The 17,988-nt window shown below is 41.9% G+C and overlaps 1 protein-coding gene across 5 annotated transcripts in view; it reads right to left on the reverse strand.

The window, feature by feature from the left end:
• The window catches only part of NPEPPS (aminopeptidase puromycin sensitive), a 97,321-nt gene extending 89,748 nt beyond the window's left edge, over positions 1-7,573 (reverse strand). For 2 of the 5 annotated variants that reach the window (XR_004524014.2, XM_033848309.2), the window contains exon 1: positions 7,175-7,570. Coding sequence is in view for 3 of the 5 variants with exons in the window: in XM_033848309.2 (XP_033704200.1) it covers positions 7,175-7,435 (261 nt within the window). In the remaining 2 variants the exon portion in view is untranslated. Of the gene's footprint in view, positions 1-7,174 lie in introns of all 5 variants that reach the window. The other 3 variants (XR_012328652.1, XM_033848308.2, XM_033848310.2) reach the window with 3 other exon arrangements.
• Positions 7,574-17,988: the final 10,415 nt, after the last annotated feature.

Here is a 17,988-nt window from a genome sequence, read left to right on the forward strand (position 1 = left end):
TTACCTAGGCAATCCTATTTTCATCCACCAACATCTACAATGAATTTAATGGTAGCCAAGCAGTTAATCTACCATGTCAAGATACCTGTACTGGGCTTCCCTGGTGGTGCAGTGGTTGAGAGTCCGCCTGCCGATGCAGGGAACGTGGGTTCGTGCCCCGGTTCGGGAAGATCCCACATGCCGCGGAGCGGCTAGGCCCGTGAGCCATGGCCGCTGAGCCTGCGCGTCCGGAGCCTGTGCTCCGCAACGGGAGAGGCCACAACAGTGAGAGGCCCCCGTACCGAAAAAAAAAAAAAAAAAAAAAAAAAAAGATACCTGTACTACACTACATATGCCAAATGACATTTATCTCACTACTATTGTACCATTTTGAGGGAAAGTGTTCGTTAACTTTGGAAAGGTACAGGGCACAACATCTAGTTACAAGTACATTCCAATTCTTCCTGGGTTTAGGGAAAACCCACCTGTTTATACTAATGAATTAAGCTGCTTGTTGAACAGCAATTCTTTTTTTGTGTGTGTGGTACGTGGGCCTCTCAGTGTTGTGGCCTCTCCCGTTGTGGAGTACAGGCTCTGGACGCGCAGGCTCAGCGGCCATGACTCACAGGCCTAGCCACTCTGCAGCATGTGGGATCTTCCTGGACCAGGGCACGAACCCGTGTCCCCTGCATCGGCAGGCGGACTCTCAACCACTGCGCCACCAAGGAAACCCAATTAATTCTTTTTTTCAGGGTATTGCCATTTCTGGAAGGGTGGAAGGGGAGAACTAAAGGAACAAAAATACTTATCTTAATAATAGAACTCCACTCAAACTTTAAAGAACAGACAGTATATTCTGTCTCATATTAGAGATTTTTTTTTTTTTTTGGCTGCACCTCGCGGCATGCAGAACTTCCCCGACAAGGGATCAAACCTGTGCCCCCTGCAGTGGAAGCGTAGAGTCTTAACCACTGGACCACCAGGGAAGCCCCTAGAGATGCATTTTAAACAACAGGATAATCCATAGAAAGGGCTTTTACCACTTAGTGCCTGATACATAGTAATCACTTAATAGATGACATTATTAAGACACATGCACAGAGGGCTTTTCTGGTGGCACAGCGGTTAAGAATCCACCTGCCAAAGCAGGGGACACGGGTTCGATCACTGGTCCAGGAAGATCCCACATGCCGCGGAGCAACTAAGCCTGTGCGCCACGACTACTGAGCCTGCACTCTAGAGCCACAAGCCACAACTACTGAGCCCACATGCCACAACTACTGAAGTCCACGTGCCTAGAGCCCATGCTCCTCAACAAGAGAAGCCACCTAAATGAGAAGCCTGCACACCTCAACGAAGAGTAGCCCCCCACTGGAGGCAACTAGAGAAAGCCGGCGCAGAGCCACGAAGACCCAACACAGCCAAAAATAAATAAATAAATTTAAAAAAAAAAAAAAACCGTGCACAGAGACCAAGACTAAATGTGCACCTAACAGTCTATAAAGTACCTAATCAAAATGCTATAAAATTTAAGAACTATGTGCTGTATTATACAGCACATATTATATCTTATATTGGATATTAGCATACTCTATGTACCAACCAAGGAATGTAATTTAAAATATCCGTGTGGACTTAAGCGTATGCTTAAGTACTCAACCACCACACTGATCTTTTTGATGCTTTCCCAACAAGAGCACTGACTAATGATTCAATATTATTTCTCACACACTAACATCATCATGTTATTGCATACCACCTGTATGTTCCACTGTCAAAAATACAGGTAATAATGTAAGTCAACTATACTTTAATTTTAAAAAAAACAGGTAATAAATCAAAGGAATTTCAGCATTATCATCTTCACTGGACTTCCCTGGTGGCGCAGTGGTTAAGAATCTGCCTGCCAATGCAGAGGACACAGGTTCGAGCCCTGGTCCAGGAAGATCCCACATGCTGCGGAGCAACTAAGCCTGTGTGCCACAACTACTGAGCCTGTGCTCTGGAGCCCGCAAGCCACAACTATTGAGCCCACATGCCGCAACTACTGAAGCCCATGCACCTAGAGCCCATGCTCTGCAACAAGAGAAGCCACTGCAATGAGAAGCCCGCGCACCGCCACGAAGAGTAGCCCCCACTCACCACAACTAGAGAAAGCCCACGCGCAGCAACGAAGACCCAACACAGCCAAAAATAAAATATAAATAAATAAATAAATTTATTTTAAAAATCCTTTTAAAAAAAAATCTTCACTTTCCAAACTTAAAATAGAAGCAGAATGTTAAAACTGGCATATAAATTGTGTTGATAACAAGCTTATTTTCAACTTTTCCATTTGGTGCTATTAATGAATGGAACGTTAGCATATCCTTTCTTTGATTCAAACCCAGGGTTAGTTAAGTCTTCTTGGAGTCCCATACAGACTGTACTTCAACTGAACCAAATGTTAAGTAATGGTTCTACTGAAGAGACAGCTTGACCATTGGTAACAATTTTACAATGGAAGTTTCCTAAGAGCTAGGAAAGCAGCAATCTGAGACAATTTTTTTCCTGAATAAGTCTTTACTACAATCACTCAGGAATACACATTACATGTACTAGAAAGACTCAAAAGGGTTTTTTTCTGATTGCTAAAATCCTGCGATTTTAGTAAAAGGAACTCTCCAGTGTGATAATTCTAAATACCAGTCAGTCTGAAGCCTGAGTCACTTTGCCTAAAAAGTGATTTCATCATTAAAATTTTGTAATAATCATTGCCTTTGTGGAATAGGGCTATAATTTCTAAAGACAATAAGGAGCAAATAATTAGTAAACACAAATTGAGCTGAGTTTTCTAACAAAAGAGACATTAAAAAGGGCAAGCTGCAGAAAGTCAAACATAACACATAAACACATGAACATACAGAACATTACTATTTATTGTTTGTAGCTACTTTTGTACACCCTAAAACTTTAAAACTATACATAGGAATAATACCTACCAAAAAAGAGAATTTACCTCTCAGGGTGAGGGCGAGAAGAGATGGAAATGAACTTTAGTGGTTTCTGTGACATTTTATTTTCCAAAAAACATCATGTACACGCTAAAACAAATGGGGCAAAACATTAATATCTGCTAAATCTGGGTGGTGGTTACTTTCTCTGTATTTAAAATGTTTCCTAATTTAAAATAAAATTTTAAAGTGATTACATGTGGCCAAATAAACTGAGAGCTACATACTTGTATGGTGTTCAAAATGGAATCTCCAAGATCTAGACAACTAAATTAACAACAAAACAGCTATCTGAAGACTCAGTCCTTTGCCACAGACTCAAATACAGATTAGAATAAGATTTACTTTACAATAAGAACAGGCTCATTTATGTAGCAAAGTTCAGAGAAGTTTCATAGATAATTTACTACTCAAGACTGCATTTATCCAGGTTGTATTGTTGTATTGGACAATATCAATTATCAAGAACCAGGAAGTTTAAAAAAAAAAAAAAAAAAAGCCTTTATGGAAGCCAAAATAGATGATTCAAAGTCCATACAATAAAGCTCATACCCTACACTCAGAAGAGAATCCATCAAACCCTCACTTAGAAAAAAATTTTAAGCTCAAACAAGCTTGTTTATTTGGTTACTTAGACCTCTTCAGATCAAGTTCAGTAAAATAGAAGAGGGAAGAAATTGCACAATAGGGAGCAACAAGGCACAACAAGCAGCAAGTAATAACCTGAGAGTAAGGAAAACAAACTTTAAAGAAAAGATATGAAACTAATAAATTATAGTACACAGTTTTGGGTAATTACACAGTTTTGGGTAATCTATGGATGTAAGTATCAATGACATGTTAGAATGCTGTCCAGTATTTAGAAAAAGAAGAAAAGAAAGAAACCTAGATTATGAGGAATTATGGAGCTTAAAAAGATAAACATTTCCATCAAAATATTTACATATTTTTTAAAGTCTGAGTGCCTCAAAGGGTAAGCTTCATTTATCTGGAAAATTCACTGCAAAATTCAATGCCAGATGATACTGGACTTACCATACAAAAGTTTCTTATACCCAGGTGTTTCCTCATTGATACATTTCAAGAAACAGAATAGAAAATCTGAACAAATTCAATTCCTTATGACCAATCTTTCAAATTTAATTTAAGACCATTTAGTGATCTAGCACAATGCTGTACAAATTAATTAACTTTATCTGTTTTAAGTAATAAAAAACTACTAAAATGACTGCATAGAATATCTGCAAAATTTGGGCAGAAAATTCCATAACACAGGGTGACAATAACATCCATTTAGGCGCCAAGTTGTAGTCTGCCAAACAATCTACTGTATCTGAAACTCTCCTCTACGTGCCAATTTAGTCATCACCATCATGAATATTTTGTTGGCGGAGGCCAGGGATTGTTTAGTATATCCTGACTTCTGGCATTGAAGGATAAAGTTAATTTCTCTGGCACAGGTGAAATATTTCCATAAGAGAATTACTGTATAAACCACTATACACTCATAACCAGGAACTGTAGCCACTCACATAAACTTGTAATCTATTTTTAAATTAATTATCCACAAAGCAAGAGAGTCAGAATTTTAAATAGCTACGAAGTCTGTTCCTCTCAAATATCCTAATGTAAAAGGAGAGGAAAGGGAATGTCCCATTTTTCTAGGCCCATGATAACACATTTTCAAAACCTGCTGAATTAGACCACACTCACTTACGTAAAAGACAACTACTTTTAAATCACTGCACACTGACTAATTTTCATCTTCCCCAGAAGTCCACACCCCAGACCAGGTTAAAACTCCACTAAGTTTCTAATATGTAACCTGTACAAATACTCTGAGCTTATCATAAAATTTTGCAACTAAAGCAACCAAGCAACTTGCATACTTTGTGCAATGTAATTCCAAACTGTTAGGGAACTGACACAATACCAATTATCAATCTAGGCTTCTAGAGATATAATTTTGTCCACATTTTATATTTCCACAATCAGATACCACCTAATGCCACAAGTTAAACTTATTGCTCCAATCTATGGATTTCAAAAACATCAATATATGCTTTTTACTACTAATATTAACTTTTTACTAATGTTAACTCCTCTTTACACTTCCAAAGGTGGCAAAGCATACAATTAAAAAGTCCAATCATCCTTTAATAAAACCTGTTAGAATTCTCTATCATGCCATCTTTCATTTGTGTTGCCACCTTGCCTGAAAAAAATTTTCTGAAAAGCTTTGAAAACTTAATGTTACAAAAAAAAAAAAAAGATTCATTTATTTCCTTGTATCAAATTAATGAGTCCCTGCTAATACCTAGTACATTACCACACGCTCCTTCATTGGCCCAAACCAGTCCACCAACTATTTCTCATTTCTTTCCAAAAGCAAGTAGAAAAGGGGTAAGGACAAGTATGTCACTGCTTGTTGTTATACCCTAACACAAACAAAACTATCATTTCCCAATAAAATAATCATTTGAAAATCTTTATTATTGATAATATTTTTTCTGAAACTTTTCCCTAAATATGTATACCTCTCAAAATTATGAATGCATTATGGGGTACACCAACTATTGGGGTAAAGAAACAAATGATTTTTTTTTTAATGTTAGTCTTTGCACATAATGCAAACTCATTCATTGCTAGGTCCTTCTTCCCACAGGTCTGCCAAGTCACAAGACACACTACTGTTTACAATCCCTCCCATCTGCCCACAGCCAATATATATCAAACACTCTAGTCACTTGGCTTAAATAAACAGTCTCTCCCAAATAACCCTCTCAAATCCTAATTTAGACCCAAGATGCACTCATTCTGATTCATATTCTTAATGGAAAATTTTTAAATCACCTGACTTTCACAGGGGTAAGTTTTGCCTTTTGATGCAGCCAGACAACAGAGCCCTCATGCTTTCGTACAAGCACTCCAAATCTGACAGTATACTTTTAAATTCTACACTTTTAGACATATTTTCAGTCTGAGTACTCGGCTTTCAAAAACAACTGCCAACTTTCAATTCATTCGAACGCTACCCTAGTCTACATTTCTTTCATTTCGCTGCTACATACACCCTAATCTTTAAGGTTGAGGCCTACTGATTTTTTCCCCCTGACTGCAGGAGGAAAAGAAATGAAACAAAATGTATTTACCATCATTCTTTTTAAAGGTAACTACTAAACAGTTCCCATTTTTCATTACAGACTTCACATAATACATCATATAACATGGTATCACAAATGTCTATTGTTCTAGATCTTTGTAGGGCATCAATACTAATGATCTCCAAAATCAAACAATACTTTAGATAATCTGCGGGGGGAGGGGCGGGGGGAGCATGATTCACCAAAAACTGCAATGAAGACTAATGGAATATTTTCACCGGTGGTATGCTAAAACCAATAGCTTCTTTCAGAGGAGGGTACTGCTAAGCAACCATCGCTGTACCAATAAATCCACCTGCTTTAAAGGCTGCAAAGCTAAGAAGATGGAAGGAAAAGCGGAGATGGGGGTCCTCCTTCAGCTTCTTTAGAGGTTAGGAGAGAACAAAGTCAATGCTGCACTGTCACTTGAGGGAAAGAAGGGGGAGGGGGCGGATCATCTTAGAAACCCAGCCCCTGGGCCGGAGCAGGCGGGGAGAACTCAGCAAGGCTGCCCGGGATTAACATTCTCCTTCTCACCCTCTTCCCCCTTCTAGAATCTCCCCTCCTGGCTAACGCGCGGCAGCCGGAGTCCCAGATGACTGCCCCTTCCAATGTGTCCTCCATGGGGCGTAGGGAGAACGAGAGAAAAGAACTGAGTCAGGAGGCTACGCATGGACTCCGATGACCCCTCTGGCCTCCCCAACACCCTCCACCCTCTCCCAGACCAAGCCCAAGCCCGGAAGGGCCGGGGTTTGGGGGAGGCTCCACACAGGTGTGCTGGCCCCGAGGGGCACACGGGCCGGGCCGGCCGGTTCCCGCGGCGCTCCCTGCAGCACGGCCCGGGCCCCAGGCCGGCAGGGCAGAGCACAGCCGCCGGGCGCCCCGCGGCCGCCCCAGAGGGGCGCGCCCGTCCCCGAGGCGGCCCCCCCCAGCCCCAGGTCCGCAGCGCCCAGGCCCGCGCGCCCGCTCGCCCGGCCGACCGGGCCCCCAGCCCAGCCCGTGGGCGCGGCCTAACTGCTTGCCCGGCAGCTCGCCCCCGGCACCCGAGGGTCGCCGTACCTGGGCGGAGGCCTCCAGCTTGCCCTCGAAGGTGAAGTCCAGCAAATCGGGCTTGAGGCAAAGGCTGTAATTGATGGGGCAGACGTCGGCAGGCAGCCGCTCGAAGGGCCTCTTCTCCGGCATCGCGGCGAGGCCCAGGCTGTGGAGGCGGCGGCGGCAGCGAGAGGAGCGGCTGAGGAGGAGAAGGAGGAGGGGAGGAGGCGGAGGGCCGAGGAAGAGCAGGCGGCGAGCGAGGGAGGGGGCGGCGGCTGCCAGCCACATCCACCGAGCGCCGGCGACCGCCTGAGGAGAGCGACCGGGGGAGCCTGGGGGCGGGGGAGAGACCCAGCCCGATCGCCAGGGGCCGGGAGGCAGGCAGTACGGACGCGCGGGCTGGCGGGCCGGCTGCCTACAGGGAAGGGGGCGGAGGGGAGGGAAGGGGAGGAGGGCCAGCAGGGAGGGAGGGAGAGAGGGAGGGAGGGAGGGAGGGAGGAGGCGGCGGCGGCGGCGGCAGCGACAGTTTTGCGTGCGCGGCCCCGCCGGACGGGCGCGCCTCCGCCGGTGTGCGCGCGCGCGCCGGGAAGGGGGCGGAGCGGCGAGGGCGCGGCCAGCTTGGCGGGATGTAGGGTCGCCGGCGAGCCCTGGGGGTGGGAGGCGGCTGCCGGCGCTGCACCTGTCTCCGCCGCTGCGGGGAGCAGGCCGCCTGCGAGCTGGAAGAAGCCCGGAAGGGTTTGAGAAGCACAGAAAAGGCGTGAGGGACACACACACACACACACACACACACACACACACACACACACTCTCTCTCTCTCTCTCTCTCTCTCTCTCTCTCTCTCTCTCTCTCTCTCTCTCTCTCTCTCTCTCAGTCTCTCTCTCACTCTGTCTCTCTGTCTCTGTCTCTCTCTCTCTCTCTTTCCCCCCACCCCGCCAACCCCCGGGCTGTCTTTGGAAATAGAAGCCTATGTAGTTGGTCAGTGCAGTCAGGGCAAAATGTTGAAATATCAATTAAGAGCAAAACCCCAAACTAGATTTTTACCTCCAGACCAGCAGAAAACCCTGATGGGAGGCTCTTTGGCCGTAATTATTTCTGTTATTTTAAGTAGTAACTTCAGGGGATGATATGAAAAATTTTGTCAGAAACCCTTTAATAATTCAGGTTACTTAAACCAATAAGATTTGGACCTTTGAGGGTGTGATTTCAGAAATTAGAAGATTTTTGTTTTCATGATTTAATGTTCAAAAGTAAGATGTGCTTCACCTTTTTTCTGTTTTCGTCTTTGTTTCTGCTTTTTTTAAAAAAATAGAAGACCTGGGTATTCCCTGCCGGTCCAGTGGTTAGGATTCTGTGCTCTCACTGCCAGGGCCTAGGTTAGATTCCTGGTTGGGGAACTAAGATCACGCAAGCCTCGTGGTGGGGCCAAAAAAAATAATAATAATAAAAGAAAAGAACTTTTACCAATTGTGGCCTCTTTAAAGGTAAATTAGCTGTGGCTCCCTCAGTTTTGTAGGTATCTCGCAAATTGAGGTATATATATTTTTAATATAAATATATATTAATTACATATAAATGTGTGTATATTTAAATATATGTTTTAAAGTGTCAAGGACAAGGAGATTTTGTCTATAATTCCCCATATTCCTTTATAGAACCTTCTCATGTAGAACCGCTTAATTTTAAAACTCAGTGCTGAAAGTTGTACTGGACCACTATTGTTCAATAGAAATATAATGCAAGGGACTTCCCTGGTGGCGCAGTGGTTGGGAGTCCGCCTGCCAGTGCAGGGGACACGGGTTCGATCCCTGGTCTGGGAAGATCCCACATGCCGCAGAGCAACTAAGCCCGTGCACCACAACTACTGAGCCTGCGCTCTAGAGCCCGCCAGCCACAACTACTGAGCCCACCCACCTACAGCCCACGTTCCGCAACAAGAAAAGCCATGGCAGTGAGAAGCCCGCACACCCCAACTAAGAGTAGCCCCTGCTAGCCGCAACAAAGACCCAACACAGACAAAAATAAATAAATTTATTTTAAATATATATATATATAATGCAAGCCAGCTACGTAACTTTAAATTCAAAAAAAAGAGAAAAAGGTGAAACTGATACATCTTATTTAACCCCATATATCCAAAATATTATCATTTCAACATGCAATCAACAAAAAAGTTTTAATGAGGGAGTTCCCTGGTGGCCTAATGGTTAGGATTCTGGGCTTTCACTGCCACCGCCTGGATTCAATCCCAGGTGGGGGAACTGAGTTCCCGCAAGCTGGGTAGCCAAAAAAATAAATGTATATGATTTTTTTTTCCATAATAAGGCTTTGAAATCCAGTGTGTATTTACAGCACATCTCAATTTACAGCACATCTCAGTTTTGACTAGGCACATTTTGGGTTTTCAACAGCCCCATGTGATTAGTGACTATTATATTGATCAGCACAGTCTCGGACACTAGGCCTGCCCTCCTATCCTCTGAATCCTACATACCTTTTAGAACAGACTGAAAAGCTGCAATCATTTCAAAGTAAGATGTGAGATGGGGCCTTTTGTTACATGGATGCATTTCTATGCCCACTTTTTGGTCATAAAATAATAATATAATACTAATATATTAATAATGTAATTAATAATTGCATACTAATATATTGAGTGCTTACTGAACACTTTTCATGTATTAATTCATTTAATCCATTCAACAATTCTGTTAGGTGGACACCATTATCCCCATTTTACAGATGAGAAAACAGGCACATAGAGATTTAGTGACTTGCCCAAGGTCATATAGCTAATAAATGGCAGAGCTGGCATTAGGACCCAGCCATTTTTTTTCTCTCCTGGAAAATTTTGCAGCATCTCCCCTATTTTCTACTTCTCCAGTTTTGTTTTATTCTAATTCATCTGTACCTCAGCTTCTTAAAAAGTAATTTTTATTATGCAAGAACCTTTGAGGCTCCCTCTTTTCTGTTAAAGCAAATTTGATATATAACCATTTAAGGCTCTTCATGCACTGTCCTTACCATTTTCTCCGACTTGTTTCTCCTTACCCTTTAACGTAGCTTCTCCAGTCTTAGCAAGCTAAGCTGTTTACCACTTGGTCCTTAGAGCTTGCTCACTCTCTTCTCTACCATTGCTCATGCATTATTGCTAGGAAAGGCCTCCTCATCCTTCTTCGCAAACCCATGCCCCTCCCTTCCTTCAAAACTCACCTCTTCCAGAAAGTCCTCATTGACTAACTCCACCCAACTGTAACCCATTTCCCATCAGCTCTCAAGTACTGGCTTTTGCTGACTTATTTGGACTTGTTCTGTTTTTCTGTAATTGTATTTTTAATTTGTCTTATATGGATATCTTTTTAAGATGTACTACTAGCAAAAGCTTGACTTCTTATTCTTTTGTAACTGTCAGTACTGAGCCCTGCACAAAGTACATCTCAATTTTTATTGACCCAACTAACCAACTGACCAAGAGAGACTATTTTACCCAGTCTGTAGCCTTTCCTTTGTATACAAGCTGTGTGCTCCACAGAGAACCTATGTGAACCTAAGGCTAGAAGCAAGCTCTTTTATAAAATCACAGAAATGTTTTAAAAAACAAAACAAAAAACCTACCAGGGCCATAGACTTCATGGCGACAGTAATAAAGAGGAGACTCTTACTTGGCCACATCCCTAGTCCCATGACCCACGAGGTTCCAATGCAGCAAGTCAAGATTGAACCCAGGCCTACTTGGGACAGAGGAATGGAAGGTAGCATATAGTTCCCATTAAGAAGACTAAGGAGCTAACATATGCTCCAGGCAGTCTTCTCTGGCATAGTTTAAATGAAGTTTAAGGCTCTTGGAAATTAATTTCCCTCCAATAGGGCTTCAGAAAGAGTAGGGAAGTCAGCAATATCTCAAGGTCATTAGCAGTACTTCTAACAGATTTCTCGGCTTCTCTGTTTAACAAAGCCCTTGAAAATCTGCAAATGAAAAAAACCTATGCAAGTTGTATCTTTCAATAAAAAGAAAGAAAAAAAACTAATCAAATTCATTTTGATCTTAGTCCCTTTTGTCTTTAGTTTTAAAGCACTAGTCTGAGAGTCTGAGGACATAGTCCCAATTTTTATATATGACCTAGAGCAAGTTTTATAATTTCCCTGCTTCAGTTTCCACATTTGTAAAGCAGATAAGTGCATAATACATACTCTTCTTAAAGAAAAGTATTATTATTTTACTTGTGGCTTGGGAATTTCCTTTAAAAAAAAGAAGTCTGTCATGTTCTTTTTTGTTTTTGCCGCGTTGGGTCTTCATTGCTGTGCGCAGGCTTTCTCTAGTTGTGGCGAGCGGGGGCTACTCTTCGTTGCGGCGTGCGGGCCTATTGCAGTGGCTTCTCTTGTTGCAGAGCACGGGCTCTAGGTGCGTGGGCTTCAGCAGTTGTGGTGCGCAGGCTCAGTAGTTGTGGTTCGCAGGCTCAATAGTTGTGGTGCACAGGCTTATTTGCTCCGCGGCATGTGGGATCTTCCCAGACCAGGGATCGAACCCGTGTCCACTGCATTAGCAGGCAAATTCTCACTGTGCCACCAGGGAAGTCCTGTCATGTGCTTAATATCAGAATGATCTTCACAGCATGAGTTGTAGATAAAAAGTTGGAGTAAAGGATATACAGTTGGTCCTTGAACAACACAGGTTTGGACTGCACGAGTCCACTTATACATGGGTTTTTTTCAATAAAATACAAACTATAGGACTACATGATCTGTGGTTGATTGAATCCTCAGATGCAGAGACTGACTGTAAAGTTATACATGGATTTTTTTTTTGACTGGAGGGAGTGGTCAGTGCCCCTAACCTCCATGCTGTTCAAGGGTCAACTGTATAGAGCAAATGTAAGAAATTGAAGATGTTTCAAAGCAAAGAGAATATAAAGGAATCGGGTTAGGAAGCCAAAATATTCAGGCAGAAGGGCGAGACACACTGGCCATGGAACATTGAAAGGGGAAGAGAAACAGGTCGAAGAGTTTGGGAGGCCATTATAAAACCCACCACATTAGATGAAAATAAAGCATTACTGTTACTATTTAGCCTCACTTAGAAATTATAGCCTTCAACATCAGTTTCAAGCGTGTAACTCCAGTTCCACTAACATGAGTCTTACCTGTGGAAGATGGTGAAGGAGTTCCAAAAACCAGGGAGACAAAAAGTTGGAGAGTAATCCATAGGAAGCTGATGCCATGAGATCCCAGCTTCACTCTTTTCTCTAACTTAAAATGGCTGTTGGAATGACCGTTGGAAATGTGGGGAGTAGATGGAATGTTGCCTACCCCTCCTGTGTTCTTCATGAAAGAGAGTAGATTAATTCCATATGCTTTATTTAAAATGTATACTGGGCTTCCCTGGTGGCGCAGTGGTTGAGAGTCCGCCTGCCGACGCAGGGGACACGGGTTCGTGCCCCGGTACGGGAAGATCCCACGTGCCGCGGAGCGGCTACCCGTGAGCCATGGCCGCTGAGCCTGCGCGTACGGAGCCTGCGCTCCGCAACGGGAGAGGCCACAGCAGTGAGAGGCCTGCGTACCGCAAAAAATAATTATAATAATAAAATAAAATGTATACTATACTGATGGATAATAACTATATTTGATGTAACAGGTGATATATGTATGTGTGTATATATCTGTATGTGTTCATTTATTTATTTGAGAGTGGCGATATGACATTATATACATCCAAATATAGCCAAAGAAAGGTCCTCAGAGTCGGAAAGAGTTTTATTTCTCTTGGATCTTTCCATCAGGAAGTTGAAAAAGTCATGCATTTCCACCTGTCTTACTTCCTTTCTAGACCCTCCCCCCGCCCCTTTTTTCAGTACTTCTGCTTCCTTTTTTACTACTAGTACTCCAGGATTATTTACCAATCCCAAGTGACTGGGCAACTACATGACTAAACCCTTTGCTGGTGATCTTCAAGTTGAGATGAACCTGTTTGACCCTGTCCTCTTATGAAGGATCAGCCGCTGGACTCCTGAGGACATCACTTAGGGAGTAAGGCCAACGCCCCCTGCTGCAGGGAAGAATGCATATGTCTGTGTCTGATGCGTGGGTCTCTGGAATGCTGCTATATTTCCCACGGAATCCCAAGACTTTAAAGGTTACAGTGTTCTGGAGCTGGCATGCTGGAATTGACTTAGCAATGGTGTTGCCTTGACTTCAAATCCAAAAAAAAATAGTGAGGGCTTAGGTTGAACCAGACCAGTGAAGTAGCCAAAAGGATTAGTCTCAGCAACTTGGCAACAGTCAGATAGCCTCAGTTTCTCCACCCTTGGCTCTATTTCTATTTGTTTTTTAAATCCCTGACAAGAAAGAATTTACATGAGAATTGGTCTTCCTTCAAGACCTGACCCCATACCTAGCAAAGAGAATAATCTCACCTCTGTCCAACCCTAGGTTAAGGGTGGGGTGAAGAAAAGATACTCAAAACACTAAGGCCTGCCAACCTGGTGAAATCACGTCTTACAGGATGTGATTTTATGAGAGCAATTTGCCTTTGAAGTTTTAGCCACATCTTAAATAACTGAGGATGAAAATCTGCTGCTGCCAGCCTCCCTACAGGATTTGCATTGGAGTCAAGATTAATAAACACTTGAAAAGCGTAGGGGGAACTAGAAATTGGCTTGTGGCCTGCTTACGCACAGGACTGAACTGAAAGTTATCTTGTCCTCAATAAAAAAAATGCCAGAGCTGAAGAGAGACTGAAAAGTAGGCATCTAGGCCCCTTTCCTTTGCAGATATTCTGCATTTACTAGGAAAATAGTCTTGGTATGGAGGCTAGCCTTTGGGATCTGATGCAGTTTTTTTTCCGAAATAAAATCTAGAGGGTAACATCTCTGTATTGTGAATTGACTCAAGAAGAAGCCACAGACACAAAAAACAATTCAAACTGTTCATATTCTTTAGTCCTTGGGAAGCTGTACTAGCAGATTTCTAGATATGGTCTATTTTAGTTCAAAGTGTGATCACACTGTATAAAATATACATTCACTGAGAATGAGGCAGAGCACAGATACCCTGGGGACCTGACATCAGGAATTAGGGCAGGCCAAAAAAAAAAAAAAAAGACAGAACTCTTTAGGCAAAAAGGCATAATTCCAACATTCAGGAGAAATTTGTATTTTTCTTGCCCCAAACCTACATTAACCACTTAGTGGGAACCACAGTTTTAGGAACTTTGCATCAGGAAATCCTGAACTCTTTCTGCCCTGTCCTGATGTGTCTCAGTGCCAAGTGATGCCAAAATATGACATCTTTGTTTGGCCCTATGTACTTTTACTAACATGATTCATCACTATCTTATCTCAATTTAAGAGGATATCATATGTGGAGGGGAGGCTGACAGGATCAAAGGAATTGAAAAGGCAGAAAAGAGAAAAAGGAGACATTGTTTTACAGATTGTGCTATTCTTACTGTCTGACAGAGTAAATCACTTTCTTTAGTTTACAAGCCCTTTTTATTTTTTCCGGGAATTAGAATACTATAGTTCTATCCAGCTTGGGTTCAGACTTGAAGTTTACAAATTGCACTCCTGAAAGCAGACACTCGTTTTATCCTCCTAAACAAGAAGTTAAAATTAAATGGTAAAGTCTTTAAGGCCTTAGTTTTCCCTAACTTTCCCCACCCTCATGGTAAATGGACAGAGAAGCCCAATATGCTGTATTACAAACACTAGGATTCAAACTTAAATTTTAAGGATAGGCAGAGTAAGTTGAAAATGAGTTCCTTTTGCTTTGTTCTTTTTTATTATTTTTATAAGGGGTTTCAAATAAAAAGGATCAGAAAGTGACAGAGATAGACGCAGTAATTTGCCTAAAATTAACTGCAAAGCAGTGACAAAAGCCATGAAGAGAAGAATTTCTGATTCCCAGTCCTGTCTCCTTTCCAAATACCCATGCTGTCCTAAGTAACTGTCAGAGGACAAGTGTTGAAATATTAGGGGGACTACATGCCCTAGATTTTACTGGACAGTCCTGATTTCAAATATTCTCCACTGTTGTCATAGCCATGTAAATGTCCTAGAAATTCCAATATTCTGGCATATGAGTTTAAAGAAAATGAAAGAAGAACTGTGGGCCTCGGAGTCAAGGCAAAGTGGGCACATGATAGCTGGTGTCAAGGCCAGGTAACAGGAAGGAGACAGAAAGATCTGATTGCTAGAATAACCAGGCAGCTCAAATGAAGGTAATAGAATCCCACGCTGCAGAGCATCAGCTGCTGCTAGAAAGAATGCTCCCTCCATGAGCGTTCAAAACAGACTCAGAGCAATGTTGCTGTTTTCAACCTACCTCTGGAGTACTAGTACTCCAGCCTCCATTAAAGAGGATGAGATCTGTCAAATAGGGAGATCTACCACAGTAACAATTCCTATAAAACCAGAACAATGTGGGTAATCCTTTAGGGAAAGAGGTGGTGGGAATAACTTCATTAGAAAATATTTGCATGCAGCAACTTCGAAGTCTTCCAACTGCTTTACAAAACCAGGTCTGTTCATTCCTCACTAGGACTAGCAAACCTAGCAAGAGAAACAAGTTCTCTAGTTTCATAAATCCATACGGTTAATCCTAGGCTCTTAGCCCCTACGCAAACAAACCCTAGAGATCCAAATGAAGTATACTCTTTATTTAGTACAACTAATCCATTACCACTCTAAATAATTAGAAATACATTGAAATGCTTTTCACAGTATTTCTTCAGTGTGAAAGAGAGAGTAGAAATCCATGGAGCAGAAGAAAGGTTCAGTTCTTTTCCTTTAACCATGACCATTGCTAACCTTGTAATTCCATGTAGTAACCCTAAAGGTACATTCTCATCAGCCAGGTGGGGCCTCATGTTCTGCAGAGGAGGCCAAATAACTCTCCCCAGTACTAGGGTTGCCAGATAAAGTACAGGACGCCTAGTTAAATTTGATTTCCAGATAAACAACAAATTTTTTTTAATAACTTGTTTATTAGTATAAATATGTTTCAAATATTTCATGGGACCTGCTAATACTAAAATATGCAATATTTGGGGGGGATACTTATACTAAAAACTATTCATTGTTTATCTGAAATTCAAATTTAATTGAAGATTCTGTTAAATCTGGCAACTCCACCAGTAGTCTTTCAGATTTTGAAGATGGCAAGACAATGGTTTTTGAACTGTTTGATTTTATTAAAGGGAATTTTAAAGTAGCTTTGTGTGTTTACAAAAATCTTTCTCTTGAGAGTCATTGGCATTCTGTCATGTTTAGTTTTTTAGGTTATGAAACCCCTAAAAGGATTCTCTGACTCTCTTCTTCTAATTTTCATATTCCCCAGGGTATTAACTTTAGCGGAAAACAGCATAGGTTGATATCAACCAGCTCCATATAAATCAACTTGTCTCTTCAAATATTTCAAATACTTTAAATAGTTTTTCTGAGATTAAATACCCATGTTCAAAATAGGGTGGCGATTGTGCCATATTTTATAAGAGAAATTGCTTTGAGAGTGATGTTGGCCCGATTATGTGGAATCGTAGCCAAATGCTGATCTACCGCACTGGGAAACCAATGATGGTTTTTTATTTCTTTCTCTCACCACTGTTACTATCTTAATATCCTCTTAGCATTTCCACTCACCTGCAAATGATGCAGCCAGACATTATAGACCTGATTCTGCCATTTTGGGAGAGATCAAAGCTTAACCATTTTAATGCAGAAGGGAAAAACACCACTGTGAAGAATAAATATTCAGAGTTTTAATCAAGGAATATCCCAAGAGAATCACATGTTACTATAACCCAGGAAAGGGAAATCTTTTCCATAATTATTAATAATTTGGTTCTTTAGAAAAGTCATCTCCTCTTCACTTGTTTATTAAACATTTACTTAGTGCCTAGAGCAATTCATTGTGTGTGTATGTGTGTATAAGCTTTGACTGAAATATAATTTTCATACAATGAAAATGGAGAAATCTTAAATGTTCAGGTCAATGCATATTGACAATTGTAACCACTGTGTAACTACTAGTCAAAACAAGATATAGAATATTTTCATCACCCCAGAAAGTTTCCTCATGGCCTTTTCAGTCAATCCTCATTCCTGCCCCCACTTCACCCGAGCAACCCAACTACTTTCTGATTTCTGTCACTGTAGATTTGTTTCGTCTGTTCCTGTACTTCATGTCAATGGAATCTTTTAGTATGTGTTGTGTGTGTGTGGGGGGGGGGTGTATGTGTGTGTACGTGTGTGGCTTTATACAACATAATTTTGTTTGTTTTTAAATTTATTTATTTGTTTTCATTTTTGGCTGCGTTGGGTCTTCGTTGCTGCATGCGGGCTTTCCTCTAGTTGCAGCGAGCAGGGGCTACTGTTCGTTGCGGTGCGTGGGCTTCTCATTGCAGTGGCTTCTCTTGTTGCGGAGCACGGGCTCTAGGCACGCGGGCTTCAGTAGTTGTGGCTCGTGGGCTCTAGAGCACAGACCCAGTAGTTGTGGTGCACGGGCTTAGTTGCTCCGTGGCATGTGGGATTTTCGCAGACCAGGGCTTGAACCCATGTGCCCTGCATTGGCAGGCAGATTCTTAACCACTGCGCTACCAGGGAAGCCCCAACATAATGTTTTTAATCTACACATGTTGTGTGTATCACTACTCCATTCCTTTATAGTGCTGAGTAGTATGGTAGGACTATACTGTAATTTATTTATTCCTTCTCTTATTGATAGACATTTGTATTATTTCCAGTTTGGGGCTACTATAACTAAGACTACCTATGAGTATTCTTGTTCAATTTTATATAAATATGTCTTCATTTCTCTTGGCTACATACTTAAGAATGGAATTGCTGCG

This window comes from Tursiops truncatus, chromosome 20 (assembly GCF_011762595.2).
Source record: "Tursiops truncatus isolate mTurTru1 chromosome 20, mTurTru1.mat.Y, whole genome shotgun sequence".
Taxonomy (NCBI): Eukaryota; Metazoa; Chordata; class Mammalia; order Artiodactyla; family Delphinidae; genus Tursiops; species Tursiops truncatus.